Here is a 21,266-nt window from a genome sequence, read left to right on the forward strand (position 1 = left end):
GGGGCTGCGGCTAGGGGAAGAAAAACAAAGGAGGCCTCTGGGGGAGGGGGAAGGAGGGGGCCTGAGGGGTGCTGGAAGGGGCTGGAAGGGGCCCTGGCTCAGGCTGGCGGAGAGCACTTGGATGCCTGCAGGCTGTGCTCACGGCTCAGCAATGTCCCGGGCCTGCCAGGATACGCCTGGCCGCTGCCCCTGCCCCCCAGCCCCAGCCCCCAGTCCCACATCAGGAGCTCTGGAGCTGTCCCCCACCCCACCTTCCGCTCCCCCAGAATGGGCCTCCGCTCCCCAGAACCCAGACATACCCCCCCAACCTCAGCCTTTCCCCAGCGACGACGACGGATAATGAAACCCAGGCCAGGGAAGGAGAGGGAGAAAACAAACAGACGTGGGCAGGGGGGCCGTCAGGAGGCGGGGCAGGGGCTGGGGGTGCCGGGTGGGGGGAGTCCGGGCCGGTCTGAGCCCTGGGGCGTGGACTTCCTCCTGCTTTGCCCTGCAGGCCTAATGAGGCCCAGGTGGTCCCTTGGCCGGGGCCCACCTCCCGCGCCACTGACAGTGTAAGTGGATGCCGGTTCCGTGCCGGGGGAGGGGGAGAGGGGGCTCTGCAGCCACAGGGGCGGGGCTGGAGCGGCTGGCAGGGGGCCCAGCACATAACTCTGGGCCGGCGCAGTCTGGGGCGCAGTCTGGGGCAGCAGACACCCAGACGCTTGGAGCCCAGCTGGCAGCATGAAGGTACCGGGCCGGGGTGGGGGCCTCAGGGCCACAGGGGACTGAGCCCACCCTGCAGAGAGAGCCCTCGCCAGGTGGGGGGGCTGTGAAGGGACGGGGCTCAGTCCAGGGGAGGTGTGGAGGCTGAAGCGCAGACCAGGGGCTCCTGGCAGGGCTGGTTTGCCTGAGGGGCAAATGCAGAGGGGGCGGGGGTTCTGGGGCTGGGCGGGTGACCCCGTTCTCCTGTCGTCAGGCTCTTCTGGCTCTGTCGCTGCTGCTGCTTCTCTGCACTGGCCCCTGCGTCCCCCAGGTCTTGGGGATCCGGGGAGATGGTAAGCTGCTGCACTCGCACGGCCCACAGGCTGGGCGAGGGGGCTGTCCTGAGCATCGCAGCTGGGAGTCGGGCCCCAGGGCTGAGCCTGTAAGATGGGGCAGGTGGGCCAGACGGTATGCGCCCCCAGCTCGGGGAGGGAGGTGAAGGGGGGGTCGGGGGGGTGGAGGTGGCTGGTGTGCCTCAGGCCCCTTCTCCTCACCCCGCCCTCAGCTCTGGAGAGGTCATGCCTACAGCAGCCCCTGGACTGTGACGACATCTACGCCCAGGGCTACCAGGAGGATGGCGTGTACCTCATCTACCCCTCGGGCCCCAGCGTGCCTGTGCCCGTCTTCTGTGACATGACCACCGAGGGTGGAAAGTGGACGGTGAGTGGAGGGGGGGGCACGGAGGCCAAGCCGCACGGCTGTGAGCCTGTGTCTTCGTCCCTAAAGCAGGGACGATACAGCACAGTGTGTGCGCCTCTGCCACCGCAGACTCCTAGATGCTTAAGGTAGGTTAGTGTCTGTAATCCTCACAATAATCCTGGGAGCAAGGTTACAAATGAGGAACCAAAACCCAGAGAGGTGCAGTAACTTGCCCAAGGTCACACAGCGCGCGCCGGACTCAACCCCAGGCGCCTCAATTCTAGAACGCCCCCTTCACCTCTTCCTGCTCTCGGCAGCCGCTCCCCGAGGGTCCTGGTGCCGGCACGCGGCTCACCTCGGCTCCCGGCTTAGTCCTCTCACAAACCGCCTCAGCCTCACAGGGTCCGCACCCGGGTGAGGCCCCAGCCCCCTGGCCCCTCGAGCGTCCAGGCCCATCCTCTCTGCTCCAGGTTTTCCAGAAGAGATTCAACGGCTCAGTGAGCTTCTTCCGGGGCTGGAACGACTACAAGCTGGGCTTTGGCCGCGCCGATGGGGAGTACTGGCTGGGTAAGGCGGGGCCCGGCAGGCTGGGGGCCCCCAGAGCCAGGTCCCCGCTGACTGGCACGCCCCCCGCCCCCTCCCAGGCCTGCAGAACCTGCACCTCCTGACACTGAAGCAGAAGTATGAGCTGCGGGTGGACCTGGAGGACTTCGAGAACAACACGGCCTTCGCCAAGTACGCCGAATTCTCCATCTCGCCCAACGCAGTCAGCGCCGAGGAGGACGGCTACAGCCTCCACGTGTCGGGCTTCGAGGACGGCGGGGCAGGTACCCGCACCCGCCAGCCGCGGAGGGGCTGGGGGGAGGCCGGGCTGCCCCCGCACCCAGGCGGTCCCGCGAGCTGCGGACGCACAGTTACCCAGCGTCTGGCTCGGGAGAGGCCCCGTCCCCAGGCTGCCCCTCCCCTCCGCCAGGCGACTCCCTGTCCTACCACAGCGGCCAGAAGTTCTCCACCTTCGACCGGGACCAGGACCTCTTCGTGCAGAACTGCGCGGCCCTCTCGTCGGGCGCCTTCTGGTTCCGCAGCTGCCACTTCGCCAACCTCAACGGCTTCTACCTCGGCGGCTCCCACCTCTCCTACGCCAACGGCATCAACTGGGCCCAGTGGAAGGGCTTCTATTACTCCCTCAAGCGCACCGAGATGAAGATCCGCCGGGCCTGAGGCGCCGGCCCCGCCTCGCGGCCCCGCCCCCCTCTCTGCCGCCCCGCCCCGCTGCCCTCAGCGCCCGCCTCTCCCGGGGGCCCTGTGGCTCCAGCCCAACCGCTCCCCTCACACCCACGACGCCCACCTTTCGGCCGGGCCTCCGCTCCCCTCCACACGGCTACACGTCGGCGGCCTCCCAGACCTCCGGAAGGCACCGCCACCCGGCCTGGACTCGGACCCTGTCCGGAAGGCTGCGGGCCGGTGTCCCACCTTAGCCGGCTTCCCGACTGCGGCCTCCGCCAGGGCCCTGAGCCGGGAGACCGGCGGCGCAGTCCGACCCACTCCCGGCACACGCCATGCCACCTGCGTGTGGCCGCCACCGCCACGCCCTAGCAGTCCCGCCAGCCAGCAGAGAACCTCCCACCCTTCACCTCCCTCCCAGCGGCGAGCACCACAGGCCCCCAGCCCCGTGTCACTCTCCCGCTCAGCTTCCCCCGCCTGCCCGTCCCAGGCACCCGAAGCTCGACATCCAAACCGTGTCTCACCCCGGCTACCGCAAGCCACACTAGAACAGCCACAGCCAAGGTAGGCACAGCTTGTGAGGTCCCCCCACCCGCCCCGGGGGTGAGTCTGACCGTGCGAGGTGGCAGAGGGCAACCTCTGTGGGGCTGGGAGCAAGTGGGGAGTGGAGGTCTTAATAAACCTCAGGACCTGAATGAACTGGCCTTGGCTGTTGTGCACGCAGATGCGTTTGCTTGGCCCCCAAGCTCTGGTTCCCCCACTGATGGCACCCTGCCCTTAACTCCAGAAACACGCCCTGGAGACAGGCGCTAAAGGGAACCTTATATTTCACAGGCTTCGTTTCGATGGCAAAAAAAAATTGTGTAATAATAATAATATAATAATAATAATAAAAATACAATACTGAAAAGTATCGCTCGGGGGGGTAGGGGTTGCCCCTCCTGCCGTGGCTCGTGCTGGCTCAGGTGGCCGCTTAAGGCCGCAGGGTGGGTCTGAGATGAACCTGCAGAATAATCCGAACTGAGCTTCCCCTGTCAGGCCCGGGGCTCCAGCCCTCGGGAACGGTCCTGCGGATCTTGGAGCTGGGTCTGCCCCTGGCAGCAAGGCACAGACTGCGGGCCTCAGGGCTCCTGGAGGTCAGGCAGGTCAGCCAGCAGCATGGGGGAGTCCATCTGGATCTCACGCTGCAGGGACTCGATGTCGGCAGGGTTTATGCCGTGGCCCTCGAGCCAGTCGGCAAGCAGGGAGGCTGAGAGCGAGGCTGAGTCGGCCTGGCTGAGGGCGGCAAGGGGGAGAGCGGGGTGAGGGGCTCCTCCTGTGCTGGGAGCCCCTAGCCACAGCCCATTCCGGAGTCCCGGCCCAGCTCTTACCCGTCCTGTGGCCCGTCAGCCACACCCATGTCGAAAGACTGGTTTAGGAATTCCTCCAGGTCAAAGCCAACGCCATAGCCCGCTCCACTGCCCTTTGGGGTGCCGGAGAACACGGGGGGCAAGGGGTCCTCCACCTGCAGGGGATGATGGCAGCTTACAACGCGGGAACCACCCAGCGCCAACTGAGGTCTGCAGGGCACCCCACCCTGACACTGCCCTTGAGCGGGCCTGGACACCTGTGGTGACAGCCCCAGCCTCAACAAACACTGAGTGTGGGCTGGGGTCTCCAACGACCGGCTCATCAGCGCTATGCTCCTTCTGCGAGTGAGCAGGCAGGCTAGGAGAGCTCGAGCCCCGTCTGCCGCTCCGCTCCATGCGACCAGGACACAGCACAGCCTCTCCTGCCCCCAACGACCTCCCAAGTCCACCTCCCCTGGATTCAGATCCAGGCATCCCCACGGCCAGCCCTCTCCCCTCACCTGCGACTTGGACAGCTGCTGGGTCACCAGGGTGACGTCAGGAGACTCGGAGGTGGAAGGCTGAGGGGCCCCTCCGGGGTCTGGAGGCGGTGGGCCAGAGGGGAAGTAAGGCAGAACGCTCGGGGCGCTGGGGCCAGGCAGCCCAGGGGGGGGCCCCAGCGGCCGGGGGGCCAGGAGGCCGGAGGAGGCGGCGGTGTGGGGCGGAGCGGGCGCAGGCCCGGCGGGCGGGCAGGCGGGCTGCGGCGGGGGGCCCGCGGGCTGGGCTGCAGGGCCCACGGGCGGGCTGCGGGGCCGGGCGGGGGGCGGCGTGGGCGCGGGGGCCGGGGGCCGGGCCATGCGAGTCCAGCGCTCCAGCAGGCTGCGGTCGTTGTCGCTGAGCACCAGCCCGGCCAGCGGGTCGGCAGAGGCGCCCCCGGAGGCCCCAGCGCCCCGCTCCTTGCGCTCCCGCTCCTGCCGCCGCTTCTCCCGCTCCTTGGCCCGCTCCTGCCGTCGCCGCCGCTTCTCCTCCCGCTCCCGCTGGCGCTCCTGGGCTGTCACCGGCTTCCGAGGCTCGGGAGCTTCCAGGGGGGCGCTGGGGCCATCTGCAGAGAAGACGGGAGGGTGACGGTAAGAGCCTGTCCAGGCCTGGGGCCCCGCTGCCTCTCGCTCCCCAGCCAGCCGCGGCCTCTGCCAGGCACCTCGGAGCCGGCTCCGCAAGGACTTGAGCAGGGCAGCCTTGAGGGCAGCCTTGGTGTTGTCTGAGATGGCTCCCTCCCTCTTTGGAGGGGCTGGTTCACTGGCCGGCAGGGGCGGCTGCAGGGTCAGATCGATGGTGTCGGGCGCAGGGCCGGGGCATGGCAGCGGGGCCGGCGGAGGGGACTCCATGGCACAGTCCCCACTGGGAGCCCAGGGACTGGGCATCTCAACATCGGGGCAGCCGGGCTCACTGGCCACAGGCTGTAGGGAAGGCTGGAAGCGGATCTGCTGGCGGATGCCCTCGCGCCGTGCATGGAAGTCTTCGATCTCGGCCACGATGGCCTCCTTAATGCGTTCCCGTGTGAGGGCTTCGCGGTCAAAGGCAAAGTCAAAGGGCGGGGCGCAGTCAGGCTCGTCATCGGGGTCGTGGTACTTGGCCAGGAAGGGGTGGCGAAGGGCGGCAGCCGCTGAGATGCGGGCACTGGGCTCAAAACGCAGCATGCGCCCCAGCAGGGAGAGGGCCTGGCGGTCGGCACCCGGGTACACCGTCTCCCAGGGCACAGGCTGGCGTGGCGGCAGGCTCTGGATGTAGGCCCGCACCCTCTCGGCCCCGACGGCCTGAATCACGGCCGGCGACGGGGTACCCAGCACCATCATGATCAGCTGCAGCTGGTGCACATAGTTTTTGCCTGGGAAGAGCTGGCGGCGGGCCAGCATCTCCCCGAAGATGCAGCCCACGGACCACAGGTCGATAGCCTGCGTGTACTCATGCAGCGAGAGCATGAGTTCGGGGGCACGGTACCAGCGCGTGGCCACGTACTCGGTCATGAAGTACTGGTGCTCGGCGGGCGAGGTGCACAAGCCTCGGGCCATGCCAAAGTCCCCGATCTTGAGCTCGCAGTTCTCATTGACCAGCAGGTTCGAGGGCTTGAGGTCGCGGTGGATGACCTGAGCCGAGTGCATGTACTTGAGGCCCCGCAGCAGCTGGTACAGGAAGTAGCGCACGTGCTCCAGCGTCAACGGCTGTGAGGAGTGGATGATCTGGTGCAGGTCACTCTCCATCAGGTCCAGAACCACATAGCTGAGGGGCAGGGGAGACAGGCAGGGGCTGTCTTGCCCACCCTCCAGCCCCAGCCTCACCACGCCCTCCCGCTCCAGAAAGGTCATGGCCTTACTCTCAGACTCTGTAGGGGCCACCCACTGGGTATGAAAATTCTAGATTCTCTACAACTTTTCCATTAACTTAAGTGAAGTGAAATCGCTTTTCTCTCCAGATCTAGTTTCACCATCAGAGCAAAGGTCGGGTTGGACTAAACCAGGCCGGCCAACATGTTTTGTTTGGGAGCCCTCTCCATTGTTTGGTAGTGGCTGCTTGAAAGACTATGATGAAAACTGTCAAGTCTTCTCCATTTTCTGTAGGACAGTGTTCTGTGATTGACTAGTGATGTCTGCTACGGGAAGAGGCAGGTACAGATACAGAATGAACGTCCTACGTTTGCCAAGCTACATACTGAGGTCCTATAAAACTGTTACTTCTGCACTCTTCTTGAGGAATCACATGTATCCCTGGCAAAGCCCTAAGGGAGCACTGATCCCGGAATCGCAGGAATTTTCCCAGCCTGCCCTACATTAGGTTCAGCTACCTTTCTAGAACTTCAGCAACATGGCCCCAGCGTTCAGAAAAGGTCCCTGCTCGGCCTCCCTCTTGCATCCCCGCTCCTTACACAGATCTGAACTCGCCATAGGGCACAGTGGGCCGCAGGATGTCCTTGATGGCAATTATGTTGTCGTGCTTGAAGTGTTTGAGGATCTTCAGCTCCCTGAGGGTCCGCTTGGCATTGGTCACCACGTCAAAAGCGTTAGGGATCTTCTTAATGGCCACCTGCTGGCCTGGGGAACAGGGGAAAAGCAGATGCCACCACGTACCTTGGTTAGCTGCAGAGTAGCACAAGGCCCCTTTCAATACCTCCCTTTGCAGATGCAAGTGACAACAGCTACCACTTACAGAGTACCTACTTTGTGCCAGGCTCTGTGCTAAGCATAGTACACACGTTATCAGATTTCCCCTTCTCCTCCTTCCTGAGGCAGGTACTCATAGCTCAAAGTTAGAGATGTGGAGACCTGGGCTCAGCAGCTTGCTGGGCGTTGCACAGCTAGTTAGTGGTAGACTCTAGATTCTCACACCTGTGCTCTCTACCTCCCTACACTCTGCATCTCAGACCTCATCCATCCCACCACCAACCCCAAGCGGCAGTCTCTGGCTCCAGAACACACTCTGGAGAACCTCTATTCGGGTCTAACCCGGACTGTCACCTAAGGAGGAAGTAGGCTGATGCGCTGGCAAAGCCACCAGAGTTTCAGAGACCCGAGCCCAATACAGAGGCCGGCCCCCAGAGGCACCCAACCTATGCTTGCTGACTTGACCCAGAATTCACATCCCAGCGTCCCCGCTGGCTACTTGGGACTGGGCTGGTCTCAGCCCCCGGGAACCGGTTTCCACACGTGCGAGCAAGGCCGGGCGGGTCGCTCACCGGTGAGGCGGCGGCGCGCGGAGGACACCACCCCGTAGGCCCCGTTGCCAATGGTCTCGATGATCTCGTACTCGTCCCCCACGTCGAAGGTCACGTCGAAGGAGCGCGCCTTCAGCAGGGCCAGGTTCTTGGCCGCCACGGAGGCGGCGGGGCCGGTGGGTTCCGCCTTCCCCGGCCCGGGGGGCTCTCCGGAGCCGTCCTCGCCGTCGTCCTCCTTCAGGGGCTCAGCCATGGCGTCTGCGTGGGGACGCGGGCGAGCAGGGGCCCGGCCCCGGACTCAGGGGGCCCCCTGGAGCCTCCAGGCCCGCAGGCCGGGCGGCGCACGCAGCCCGCGTCCCGCACCCGCGGGAGCCCGGAGCTCAGGCCCGCGCGGGACGCGGGGTCGGCGGTGGGGGAGGCGCAGCGAGGCGCGGTCCAGGAAGAAAGCGAGGGGCGGGGCGCCCGCTCTCCTCGGTCGGCGGATGGCGCCTCACCCCGACGCCACCCAGACCCTCGGAGGTCCCGGCGTCCCGGCGTCCCGGCGTCCCGGCTCCCCGGCGTCGCCGGCTTTCAGTCCCCGGGTCGGGGTGGGGGGTGGGACCCGAAAACCCACTCGCTCACCGGGTCGGGCCGCCACCACCACCATCACCACCACCACCTCAGCAGCGCGCTGTCTCCCGCCCCGCCCCCCAAGACCACGCCTCCGCAGGCTCTGGCCAATCCGTGGATGGTCTCCGCGGAGGTGCCCACCCCTTCCACTTGCTGCGTCCAATCCGCGCCCACAGGCCAAGGAAGCCGCGCCTCCACCCGCGCCCGCGCCGCTGTCCAGTCCCCCGGCGGGAGCCGCCCAACCCGCGCTCGGCTTTTGCAGCGGCTCTGCGGCCTGGTGCCCTCCTCGGACGCATGCGCGCTGGCAGCCCCGGGCGCCGCGAGACTGGAAAGCACTGCCCCTGCGTGCGCGGGCGCGCGCATCCACTCCGATTCACCAGGTGTCCTGCAGTCAGTTGCTGCTGGTCCTGGGAGCTTGGAGGGTTGAGGTGACTAGATGTTACCTTGGCGGCCGCATCACGCAGTCCCCCTCCTTCAGGCCCCTCTTCCCTTATCAGCCCCTATCGCCCCGGGGATTGCGCCCCCCATTTTCCCGATGGGCCCCGGGAGCCCGGCGCTGGGAAAGCGTCATCCCAGGTAGACGGTGATCCGTCACATCCAACCACGGAGATCCTGGTCCTCCGGGTTATAGAGCGTCGGCCCGAAGCCTCCACTGACTTTCGGTGGCTGGTCCTCCCCTCTCAGCTTCCGGCGTCGCTGGGCCTCGGCTCGCGGTTTCCCGGTCTCGGGCGTGACGCCTCCGTCCAGCGACTCCCGCGCCTTGCCTGCGGGGCAGCGGGCGGGGCCGCGGAGTCAGCAAAGCCCGCTCGCTGGAGGCCGCGTGTCCACCAGTGTCGGGGGAGGAAGGGTCCAGGATCGGGAGCCCAGGAGTTAGACCTGAGCGCCTCGGCGAGGGTCCATCCCTTCCGTCCCAACTGGTGGCCGAAGAGTAGATCCAGACCAGAAAGGAATTTCGTTTACATTCCCCACTGTTGTGGTTGTTTATTTTTTACTAAAACATACATAAAGTTCCACATAAGTGTATCAATCAGTTTTCACAAACCTAACACCTCAGTGTATAGAATTCAAATGGAGAAAACCAAAAAAACAGAACGTTGCCAGCCCTTCAGAAGCCCCTTCTCTTTTCTTGTGACAGTTTCTTCCATACTTTGTGGGGTTTTTTACACTGAAATTTAAGAGGTTCACTAGGACCCATACATTAAGATGGAAAAGTAGAGACTGCGTTCTTAACAACACGACATAAGGAAACATGTCTAGGAGTATAAGGTCAGCCCCAGAACAAATAGATACCTCGTATTTAGACATGGAAAAATCACATGGGCCTCCTGAGGTAGCTGAACTATACATTTGTTTCTGATTGTCCTGACAGCACAGCAAAAAGCCAAATTCTCTCTTACGTGATTAGCCTTGAACATTAATAAACCACATTCATGGGAAGTGGACCTTTTCTGCCCTGAGTTCTGAAAATATTTCCATGATGGCCTTTCCTTAGGTGACAGTAGACAGCCTTCCCTAACTCTGAAATATGTGCGGGATAAGTTCTGCGGTGCCCGTCAGTGAAAAGGGAGGGCGTAAAACAGCAGGACCCATAAACGCGTCTTCTCAGGGAAACTGATGGCCAACTCTGTGATGGTCCCATCTGCTGTGGGAATAAAGCATAAAATAGCAGAAAAGACCCATAAACTGCGAATCCTTTAAATACTTCTCTATAAATATTCCAGCTAGGATCGGTATACAAGTTACAGATATTTCAACTTCCTTGGCAAAAACTCCCTGATTCTCATTTACTTTTGAGTACACCATGAGCTGCTTTACTCCTGCGCCTACTAGGCCCTGACTCCGTCCTGGAATAGTCATCAATTATCTAACATTCTCAGCCTTGCCTTATGACCTTGCTGCATTTGACACAACTGACTACTTCAAGAAAAAGTTGTTTCATATGGCTCAAAACTCAAATCTTAATTAAAAAGTTCAAGTGAAAAATCTTGGTCTCACGCCAGGTGGCTGATGTTATAGTTTCCTACTGGAAGTAAGAAGAAACAATATAAATTCAACACAAGCAAATACTAATACACACTCTTACCCACCTCCCCTTTACTCTACAAAAAGGTAACAAATTCTTTACAATTTCCCTGCAGATCATGCAGTATCAAAAACCAGACGGATCTCTCATTCTTTTTTTGTTATAACAGCGTTTTTGAGATATAATTTATATTATAAAACATCTACAGTGTACAATTCAGTACATGAATTTAGTTCGTTCACAGAGTTGTGCAACCATCACCACTACCTAATTTTAAAACATTTTCATCACCCCAAAAAGAAAGCCATTAGTCACTCCTCACTTCCCCTCACCAGCCCCTGGCAACCACTAATCTGTATGGATTTGCCTATTCTGGACGTTTCAGATCAATGGAATTATACACTGTGTGACCTTTTGTGTCTGACTTCCTTCACTCAGCATAATGTTTTCCAGGTTCACCCTTGTGGCATGTGTCAGAACTTCATTCTTTCTTAAGGCTGAATATATTACACCATAGAGATAGACCACATTTTGTTTATCCCATCATCAGTTGATGGACATTTGGGTTGTTTCTACTTTTTGGCTATTGTGAATAATGGTGCTCTGGACATTCACTCACGGACGAGGTTTGTGTGGACCTAGGCTTTCCGGTCTCTTGGGTACAGACCTAAGGGTGGGATTGCTGGGTCATATGGTAAACTTTTTGAGGAGCTGCCAAACTGTTTACTTCAGTGGCTGCACCACTTTACAACCTCACCAGTATATTTGAGGGTTACAGTTTCTCCACATCCTCACCAACACTTGTTATTTTCCTTTTTGTTTGTTTTAAATTGTAGTCATCCCGGTGGCTGTGAAGTGGTCACTGTGGCTTTGATCTGCATTACTCTCATGACTGATGATGTTGAACACCTTTTCATATGCTTATCGACCATTTTTCTTCTTTGGGGAAATGTCTGTTCAGTGTCTATTCAGTTCCTTTTCTGTTTTGAATTGTGTGGTTTGCCTTTTTATTGTTGAGTTGCAGAGTTCTTTTTTTTTTTTTTTTGCAGTACGTGGGCCTCTCACTGCTGTGGCCTCTCCCGTTGCGGAGCACAGGCTCCGGACGCGCAGGCTCAGCGGCCATGGCTCACGGGACCAGCTGCTCCGCGGCATGTGGGATCTTCCCAGACCAGGACACGAACCCGTGTCCCCTGCATCAGCAGGCGGACTCTCAACCACTGCACCACCAGGGAAGCCCCTAGAGTTCTTTATATAGTCTGGATATAAGTTCCTTATTAGACGTATGATTTACATAGTTATTCCCATTCTGTGGGTTGTCTTATCAGTTTCTTGGTGGTATCATTTGAAGCACAGAAGTTTTGAATTGCAATTAACTCTGATTTATCTATTTTGCCTTTTGTCACTTGTGCTTTTGATGTCATGCCTAAGAAACCATCTCATTCTTTTTTATTTTTAAAGTTTTTCATTTTTTATTTTTACTTATTTATTTTCTTGGTGGTCACATCGTGCAGCTTGCGGTATCTTAGTTCTTGGACCCCGGACCAAACCCGGGCCCTCAGCAGTGGAAGCACAGAGACCTAACCACTGGACCGCTAGGAAATTCCCATCTCATTCTTTTTTACAGCTGCATAGTACCACTTTACAGATATAATCTATTTAACCAAGATCCTATAAGTGGACACTTTTTGCTATTGCAAACGATGTAGTGCTAAAGTATCTTGAACACATCGTTTCGTGCGCTGTGAGTCTAAGCCACCCAGAAGCGGGTGTGTGCCAAGTTGAAGAGCGCTGCACTTGTGACTTTAACGGTGTCAAATCCCTGTCCTTACAGATTATATCACTTTAGGCTCCCACCAGCAGTGTGAGAGAAGGAGTCACACGGTGCTTTTTAAAAGCTTGGAGTTGTTTGCCTATGTTGACAATGGGAGACGTCCCCTAAAAATCCCGGTTTCTGGTTTCTTTTGGAAAGTTGGAAGATCTGTCAGCGTTGAAGCTGCATTTCCATAAAGCGTTAGTGGACTGTAACAGAGCGGTAGCCTCGCCATTGAAATGGGGGCTCTCCTGCTCACCAGTCCCCACCACTCCCCGACTGCATCCCCAGCACAGGCCGACTGTCACATGCCATTCATCATGTGCTTGTACCAGCGTAGAAACACCTTAGTAAAAGCAGGGAAATGAAAGAGGCCCAGGAGACATGTCTCCAAAAGAAGAAGGGGGAGGGGGAGGGGGAGGGGAGGGAGCAGGGAGGAGGAGAAGCAGCAACTAAGCTGTGGGAATGAAGAGGGTCCCGTGACACAGACCACTGCTCAGCCCTCCTGGCCCTGCCTCCTGCCTGGCCACATGCACATCCAAGTTCACGATTTAGGCCACCGGGAGCCTCCGGAGAGGTTTGAGTAGGACGCCCTTCAGAACTGCCTTCCTGAGAAATATTTCTGGCAAATGGTGTGGAAGGCATACTTGAGAAGAGGCTGGAGAAAAGGAGATTATTATGCCGTCCAGGTGACAGCCCTGACGGGGCTCTGGACCAAGCAGTGGCAGTGTATCCCTGAAGACGGATGTGGAGGGAGGTGAGAGCAGGAAGCGTGGGTTGTGTCAGAGCTTCTGGGGAGACAATGGGGATGTCACCAAGATCCGGACCCCTGAGCTGCGTGGTGGATGCGGGTGAGGCCGTTCAGCTAGGTCCAAGCACCTGGTGAGCCCCGTCTCTGATCCCAGCCCCAGAGGACCTCCTGGGCTGCAGAGCCTTAACCCTCGTCATGTTGGGGGTATCGGGAAGCCCCGGATGGCGGACTCCTTCCAACAACCTCCAGGGACCATCCCCCCTTTGTCGATAGTCTCAGCAAAGGTTCGGGGTGGCCTCTCATTGGACAGGCTAGTGGGGGGCGTGGGAGGAAGCATGCTGATTGGCCAGACCTGAGTCACCTGTCCACCTCTGGAAGGGCGAGCGGCCGACGGCCATTTTCCCAAAGGAAACCTGGGCTTTAAGGAAGGACGGATGGATGCCAGTAGGAATGAGATGTGCCCCACTCATGTGCACCCCTCTGCCGCCAGAGGAAGTGCAGGGGAAGGGGTGGGTGTGAGGCAGGTGCTGGGCGGCAGCTTCAGCTGCCCCTGCCATCTCCTCCAGTGCTGCCCAACCCTCCGGGCCACACCGTCACACTGTGACACACACACGCTGGCACAGTCACAGCACAGTGCTCACGTGTACACGCGGTCCACTTAGGTTGCCGGATCACAGACACGCTCATGCCCACCCAGGACGCACAGAATACGGGGCACCACTGTGCACACACATTCACACACGGACGCACACGCAACAGCGTTCACGTATGCACAGATTTGCACACGCGGGCACACAGGGACACACACACTACTGGGACGTACACTCCCTCCGGGCGCATGCTGGGCCTGTTCTGCCTCAGCGCCCAGAGCAGCCAGGCCGGCTCCATCCCCACAGGTTGTAGGGAAAAGAGGAGGGAACGTTTCTGCCTGAATTCTGCCTGAACGTGCCACCCCTTGGGAGAGCTGAGCCTGGGGGGCTGCCGTGAGGGGAGCCAGGATGGGCAAGGAGGGGGCTGCTGCGGGGGCCCAGCGGCAAGGCCGGTGGCCGGGGGGCAGGGCAGACCTGCCCACAGGACTCGGAGCCGGGCAGGGGTTGGTGCTGCGGCTTAGTCCCCCGAGGCGGGGGATACTCCCCAAGGCCAGCCTGTGGGTGCCTGGAGGAGACAGCAGGAAGCCTGCGTGGGTGGGCTGACCTCAGGGCCCGGTGGCTGTGCCTTGGGCCACTTGTGGCTTCTCAGCACCCTCTCCTCCGCCCTGCTTCCACCACCTGCACACCCAGGCCGACCAGGACCCTGGGGGCGGGTCCACGCTCTGTCCCAGCACCTGTGGCTGCGCTGTCAGGGTGCCGTCCTTGTGGTCCCGAGGGCCCAGTGGCTGGGCAAACGCTGGACGACCTTGCCCCTCCCCGAGCATTCCCGAGGCCTGCGCTGGGCCTGCCTGGATGTGAGGGTGGAGCCAGGTCTGTTCTCTGTCCTCCGTGAGCGGGGATGACTGTCACCAAGATGCCACCCTCACCGCTCATGCCTCTCCTGGCCCCTCCTCCTGGTGGCTTGGCCCGGGACCCTCTCCTCAACCAGAACTCCTCCCCAAGCTCTGCACTGAGCACTGTCAACCCTGCTCCAGCCTGGCCCTCCCTCCCTCCCCTGAGCGCCCATCCAACACCTTGTGCTCCCCAAACGTCTCCAGGGGACGCCCCAAAAGCCCCCAGGACCTGTGACCACTACCACGCTCACCAACACCCCACCCAGGCCCCCCATCTCACCCTCACGCTGATCGACCACTTGCACAGCAGCCCCGAGTCCAAAACTTCAGTCACTCACCCCACCTCACTGAGCACCTACTCTGTGCCAGAGAGTATCCTGGGTGCTGGGGATTTGGCAGTGAACACGACAGGTGCTAATCTCCCCCCCGAGGAATGTGGATTTGGGCTGGGAGAGAGCAACAAAGCCACTCAATTACACAGCTTCTCAGGTGACAGGCCCCAGGTGTGGACTTGAGAAGTGCTGACGGTGGGAGGAGGTGGTGATTTTACATGGATGGTCAGGGAAGCCCAGTGGAGATGGTGACATTGGAGCAAGGACTTGAAGGGAGAGAGGGAACGAGCCCTGTGGAGATCGGGCAGCGGGAACAGCATTCTGGGCAGAAGGAACAGCAAGTGCAAAGGCCCTGAGGTAGGGTGTGCCTGGCCTGTTTGAGAATCAGCGAGGAAGCTGCAGCTGGAGCAGCCTGAGTAGGGGCGACAGGGTAGGAAAAGCACCGTTTTCACTGCTAACTGCCTGGTCCCAGCCGCCATCATTTCTTGCCAGGACACTTGCTGTCATCTCCGAGTCACTGTCCTCTTGGTCTCCTCTCACTCCTGTAACCAATTCCCTGCACAGCAGCCAGGGTGATCTTTCGAAAAACACAGATAGGTCCCAACGTCCCCATCTCCTGGGATAAGGCCCTGCTCATGGAGAGTGGGGGGCAGATGGAGGAGGTGGCCGTCTTGAAGGGACCAGCTGCCCTGAGGACGAGTGCAGGGCGTGGCAGCAGCCCCAGCTGTCTGGTTCCTATGAGGTCATCCCCTGCATTCATCTGCCTGATTTCCTCTCTCAGATCTGCTGGAAAAGCCCCGCGGAAACAGCTGACAGGTGTGTGCAGGCCCAGGGATGGCTGGGGTGTGGGCTGGCGGGGAGGGAGTGGTCAGTATCACCGCAGGAGGAAGGAATGGCCCTTGGCGAACCTCTCAGAAGCAGCTGTGGCCTTCCACCTCCTCTGGCCTGGCACCTATGGGTGGGCTGCAGATGAAACACAGGATGCCCAGCTGTGTTTGAATTTCAGATACACAGTGAATGGTTCTTTAGTTGTGGATGTCCAGTATTTTCATTTGCTAAATCTGGCAGCACCGGCCTCCCAGCTTCCCTGGTCCCAAGTCTCAGCCCCACATGGTGGCCAGAGAGCCCAGTTAAAACACCAGTTGCTTCACATCCCCCCTCGGCTCGAAACCCTCCAGGACTCTGAGGCCCTGAGTGATCCGGGCCCGGGGCACTCTCAACCCTTCTCCTACCCCAGCGCTGTGCTGGGAAAGTGCTCTCTGAAAAAAAAAAAGTCAATAAAACGTAAAGCACTGAAAGCCCTAATTTTAGCATTTGCCAATTTCTGTGGCTGATTTCAAGCCCCCAGCACATCACTGGGGGCAGAGTTGCACAGGTGTCTCTGGTGTGTCAGCACGAGGCCGTGCAAGCAGGCGCCAGTCCGCCTCTCTGTTCAAGCACATTTTGCCCAGGGCCTGTGCACTTACTGTGCTCTCACTATGCTGTGGAAATGCCTACTCCACATCTGTGCAGGCTTCTTTCGGGACTTTGCTCAGAGATGCTTCCTTGTGCATCTACCATCTACCATAAACCTCCCCCATCACTCTCCAGCCCTTTTCTCTGCTTTATTTTTTTCTTCATAGCACTTACCACTGTCCCAAATTATCACAAACACGCTTACTTGTGTCCCCACCAGAAAGTCAAGTGCATTAGGGCAAGGGCTGTGCCTGTCTTGTCTTCCACTTTACTCCAAGCACCTAGCCCAGGGCCTGGTACACAGTAGGTGCTCAATAAATACCTGTTGAGCGAGCGATAACTCTTGGCTCAGCGAGCTTGGTCCCCATGACCTTGGTGCTCATTTTTTTTTTTTCTTTTTGCGGTACGCGGGCCTCTCACTGCTGTGGCCTCTCCCGCCACGGAGCACAGGCTCCGGATGCACAGGCCCAGAGGCCATGGCTCATGGGCCCAGCCGCTCCGCGGCATGTGGGATCTTCCCAGACCGGGGCACGAACCTGCGTCCGCTGCATCAGCAGGTGGACTCTCAACCACTGCGCCACCAGGGAAGCCCTTGGTGCTCATTTTGATGCTTGGTTGGAGCAATTCAATCCGCCCCCAGCGTCCCATCAGAGGTGTTCCTTCTTTCTGCCCCGACCCCCTCCTGGCCACACCCCCCCCACAGGAGCCGCCTGGACATAGACAGATTCCAGCCCAGCTCCACTGCCGCTCTTGAGCCTCCCTCAGCCTTGGTGAGGCTCTCTCCATCTCTGAGCCTCGTGGTTTTGTCCCCTGTGAGGGAGCATTTAACTTCCACCTCCTGAACTACTGTGGGGACCATAGTGGCTCAATGGATGGGAAAGCACTTTGCAGCCTACAGCCCCTAAAATTCAGGAACCCGCATCCACCCCACTATTTCTCAGAGGGGAAGACATTTTGTAGTTATTAGAAACATCCCAGAACGATCACAAGTCCTTACACTCAGCTACACATGATGTAAAAGCATAACTCACTCAGCAACAGCATTTTAAAAAAATCACCCATTTTCATCAAGTAGAACACTGAGGAAGTGACGTTAACAATGCCATCTCCACTTCTCGACAGCCACGTGGAGACACTCATGTGGCTCTGTCTCATCTGGGACATTTTTAAAAAAAATCATCCTTCCGTTGTCCCTTTCTCACCCTTGGGGACTTCAATCCATTTAAAAATGATGTCATTCTAAATGCTCCTAGCTCTTAGCTGTTACTCTTCCTAGGGAGCCTCTTTTACCATCCCCTGCGTCAGTTCTGGGCTGTCTTGATGTTTGAGACAAACGAGCCTTATGTATTTACGCCCTAATTGGCTTTTCTGTCACACGCAGCCTGTCATGCCATGTGCCCAACATGTAAACTCCTGGCAAGCTTCACTTATCTGCCTGGCTTTGGCTGACATTGAGTTTATATCCAATGGATTGAAAATGAACGGTTTTGAAAGACCTACAGTACTTTCCAGAATTTGGCCAACAATTCAACTTGCCTGTCTCCAAGCAAGCTGGACTCCGACTGCATTACCGCCTTCACCGTGGAGACCATTGCTCCCATTTGCTGAGCCCTGTGAGGTCGAGGTCTTATGATCCCCAGTTTCCTGTAAGCTGAGACCCAGAGAAGTTGAGCCATCAGCCCAAGGTCACACAGCTAGCGAGGGGCAGAGCTTAGATTGGAACCCAGCTCCCCCTGCTGGTTAACCCTTGGAAGAAGCTGCCCCTGGCACTTCCCCCTTGAACTTCAGGGTAAAGGGAGCAAGCCCGCTCCTGGGGCTGATTTGGAGAGGTCAGGGATTCCCCCAGCCCTTCAAGTGACTCAGTGGGAAAAGGACAGTCCAGGCCATGCCCTCATCTTCCTAGTGAGACACTGGGCCCCGGAGAGGGGCAATGACCTGCCCGGGACCACACTGCAAGTTGGGGACAGGCTGGAGACAGAGGAATCCTGCCTTGGGCAGCTGCCCTGACCCAGACCGGGTGATTCTGTTGTGCTGCTAGAAGCTGGGGTCCCTTCCTGCCCGACTCTAGAGCCTCCCTCTGGCTGGAACCTGAGGGCTCAGCCCTGGCCCACAAGGTCCCAGCGCCAGCACCCGCCGAAGTCCTCTGCTCACTTGTTCACTCACTGACACAGTCATTCGACAAGCGCTTACTGAGTGGGCGCTCGGGGAGTTTGAGTGTGGTCCAGGAGACCCGTTCAGGCCACAGCCCCTCCATGGTGGAGAATGCCCCTGCCCAACGAGGGCTTGTCTGGAGGACAGGATGGTCATCTGGAGCTCTAAGTTCAACAGGAAGGTCAGGCGGAAAGGGTGGAAGGAACAGCACGTGCAAAGACGCTGTGATACACTGAATTATGCCCTTAAAAGGGGTTGGTTTGAAGTTCTGTGAATTCTACCTCAATACAAAGGAGGCACTTGCAACTTTAAAGAAGTTGGGGACTTCCCTGGTGGCGCAGTGGTTAGGAATTCGCCTGCTAATGCAGGGGACGCGGGTTCGAGCCCTGGTCTGGGAATATCCCACATGCCGCGGAGCAACTAAGCCCGTGTGCCTCAACTACTGAGCCTGCACTCTAGAGCCTGCGAGCCACAACTACTGAGCCTGTGCTCTAGAGCCTGCGAGCCACAACTACTGAGCCTGCGCTCTAGAGCCTGCGAGCCACAACTACTGAGCCTGCGCTCTAGAGCCTGCGAGCCACAACTACTGAGCCTAAGCTCTAGAGCCCGTGAGCCACAACTACTGAGCCCACGTGCCGCAACTACTGAAGCTTGCGCACCTAGAGCCCGTGCTCCGCAACAAGAGAAGCCACCTCAATGAGAAGGCCGTACACCGCAACCAAGAGTAGCCCCCGCTCGCTGCAACTAGAGAAAGCCCGCGCACAGCAAAGCAGACCCAACACAGCCAAATATAAATAAATTTATAGAAAAATAAATAAAGAAAGAAGGTGGTGTATGTGTGCGGGCATCCAGTACCACAAGGCTGAGGGGTGGGGGAGGCAGGCAGCGGCGGGGGGGCCAGAGGGACCCGACAGGCCACAGAGGACCTGGACTTGGTCCCCGGTGACATTCAGCTGTGGGCCTGGCCTGTGCCCCCTTCTGCACGGAGCTGACAGGTGCCCTCCACTGAGAGCTGTGAGGTGGGCTGGGAAGGAAGACCTACGAGGGCTGTGAGAGGAAGGGACCCCGGTTCAGATGGCAGCCCTGCCGCTACTCCCCGCGGCCCTGGGAAGCCCGGCCTCCCCCCTGGAGGAGGAGCAGCACGCTCTCACGGAGTTGCTATGACGTGGGTGCCGCAGAGCTCCGTGGGGTGTACGGTGGTGGAGGGGGAGGATGACCGTGGGTGCTGGCGGCGCCGCTGGCCTCTGCTTCTCACCTGAGACGGGGGCAGGGCAGGGCTAGGGGATCCCCACGCCGCAGGGGCCAAGGGTTGTCAGCAGCACACCCCGGGGCAGGCCCTGCCCCGCCACGTCCTCTTCCCCAGGCCAGCTCCTCTTTGCCCCGACCTGGGCCTCAGGGCGGTGGTGGGGAGGGGCTGCTGCAGAGGTTTAATGTCCTGGGCTGACAGGGAGCTGCGGGCAGGGGGGACACCCACCCCTCGAGGGCCAAGAGTCAAGGCTCTCCTAAGACTGGCAGTCCAGACTTGTATTCAAGTAACGGGAAGCTGTGCAGGACAGAGATGGTGACAGGTGGCAGGGGGGCCTGCGCGAGGGTGGAACCAAGCTAACAGGGCAGGGTGCCAGGAGCCCAACTGCCTTAGTCAGTAGCCAGCTAACCCTGTCTTAAGAGAAATGCAAACAGAGCTGGGCACACACCTATAATGAGTTTCTGGGCAGGAAAAGGGAGGAAACCTCCCCCGGGGTAGATTGTGATCAAGGGATCAAGGGATGGGGAGAGGAGGTCACGATCAGTGGGGGACAGAGAGCAGACGTCAGCACTCTGGGACCCAGAGCTCAGCTGTGACGGCTCATCCCCCAGGGTGCAGGGCCCAGGCCGGCAAACGCCCGCAACAGGGAGGGCCCAGCCACGTGGCCTTGGCAGGCCAGCATCTTTCTGGACAGCCGGTACCTCTGCGAGGGGGCCCTCATCTCCCAAGAGTGGGTACTCACAGGTGCCAACTGCTTTGGCAGGTGGGTGCAGCGGCCAGGGAGGGTGATGGAGAGGGGCCCCAGGAGGGGGCGCCCAGCCTCTTCACCCCCCGCTTTCCACAGCTGCCCCAGTCCCACTTCAGCGTGACCCTGGGCCCAGACTGACTGGCGCTGGACACTTGTGAGAGCAAGTCCAGCGTGGAGGAGCTGCTCCTGTCCCCAGGAGGGCCCAGGGCCTCCAGATCTGGGGGCCTGGTCCTGGCCCAGCTGGCAAGCCCACCACCTCTCAGCAGTGCTGTTCAGCCTGTCCCTCTGGCTTCCAGGGGCAGCCCTGTTGGGTGCAGGGGTTTGAGCCTGTCTTCGGTAAGGATGGGAGCGGACGCCTGAGATGGCTGAGGGTGGGCCAGGCAGACAGCTGGGATGGAGCTGGGGCCCTGCACAGCCGGAAATGCCCAGAGTCCCTGAGCCCCGAGCACAGCCCAGCTCTGGCCAGCTGCTGGCTGGCACGTGGACATGGACCTCGGGGCAGAGGGTGGCACTGGTGCCTGCTATGCCCGGGTCAGCTTCCAGACCCACCCAGCCTGGAGGGCAGCCCTGGGCACTCTCCTCGCCCCCTCCCTTGGGCCACAGTGTGTCCCTAGTTTCAGTGGGTGTGGCCCCGGGGAGACTGTGAGAGTCCAACGGATGACATGACGGAGCTGCACTGAGTGGGACTTGGGGGTCCACTAAGAGAGGACGGGGAGAACTGGATGTCCAGGAGGGCAGGAAGTTTTGTGGCCGGACTGGTGCCAACCTGCTGAGGGTCCCCTCCCGCCCCACCTCGCAGACCCCTATATCCCGCCCCCAGAGCTGTGCAGCATCCCGCTGAGGCTGCTGCACACCAGCACCTGCCGAGAGGCCTTCCGCCTCCAGTCTGACGGTCCTGACCCAAAGGCCAGCCTGCCCAAGGGCGCCCAGTGGGCCAGACCCCACGCCAGCCCACCCCACCTGGTGGTGTGGGTTCCAGCCTGGCCCTGCACAGGCCCTGAGAGGTGCCCCACCCGTCCC

At 59.8% G+C, this 21,266-nt stretch overlaps 2 protein-coding genes across 3 annotated transcripts; one reads left to right on the top strand and one right to left on the bottom strand.

Annotated features, from left to right (window-relative positions):
• Positions 1-681: 681 nt before the first annotated feature.
• MFAP4 (microfibril associated protein 4) lies at positions 682-3,317 on the top strand. 2 transcript variants are annotated; one of them, XM_081220265.1, is made up of 6 exons: positions 682-726; positions 956-1,034; positions 1,247-1,401; positions 1,851-1,947; positions 2,025-2,207; positions 2,354-3,317. In XM_081220265.1, the coding sequence occupies exons 1-6, from the start codon at positions 721-723 to the stop codon at positions 2,599-2,601; spliced, it is 768 nt and encodes a 255-aa protein (XP_081076391.1). In that variant the 5' UTR covers positions 682-720; the 3' UTR covers positions 2,602-3,317. The 2 variants fall into 2 exon arrangements, with proteins under 2 accessions (XP_081076391.1, XP_081076392.1); XM_081220266.1 differs by having other exon boundaries at positions 2,376-3,317.
• A 154-nt stretch (positions 3,318-3,471) lies between these two features.
• MAPK7 (mitogen-activated protein kinase 7) lies at positions 3,472-8,675 on the bottom strand. The gene is made up of 6 exons (XM_081220261.1): positions 7,660-8,675; positions 6,853-7,018; positions 5,131-6,209; positions 4,454-5,034; positions 3,975-4,108; positions 3,472-3,879 (listed from the first exon to the last, which is right to left on the bottom strand). Exons 1-6 carry the CDS (start codon positions 7,889-7,891, stop codon positions 3,726-3,728), a joined length of 2,346 nt encoding a protein of 781 aa, XP_081076387.1. The 5' UTR covers positions 7,892-8,675; the 3' UTR covers positions 3,472-3,725.
• Between the last annotated feature and the right edge of the window lie 12,591 nt (positions 8,676-21,266).

This window comes from Mesoplodon bidens (assembly GCF_964165515.1).
Source record: "Mesoplodon bidens genome assembly, chromosome: 19".
NCBI classification, from domain to species: domain Eukaryota; kingdom Metazoa; phylum Chordata; class Mammalia; order Artiodactyla; family Ziphiidae; genus Mesoplodon; species Mesoplodon bidens.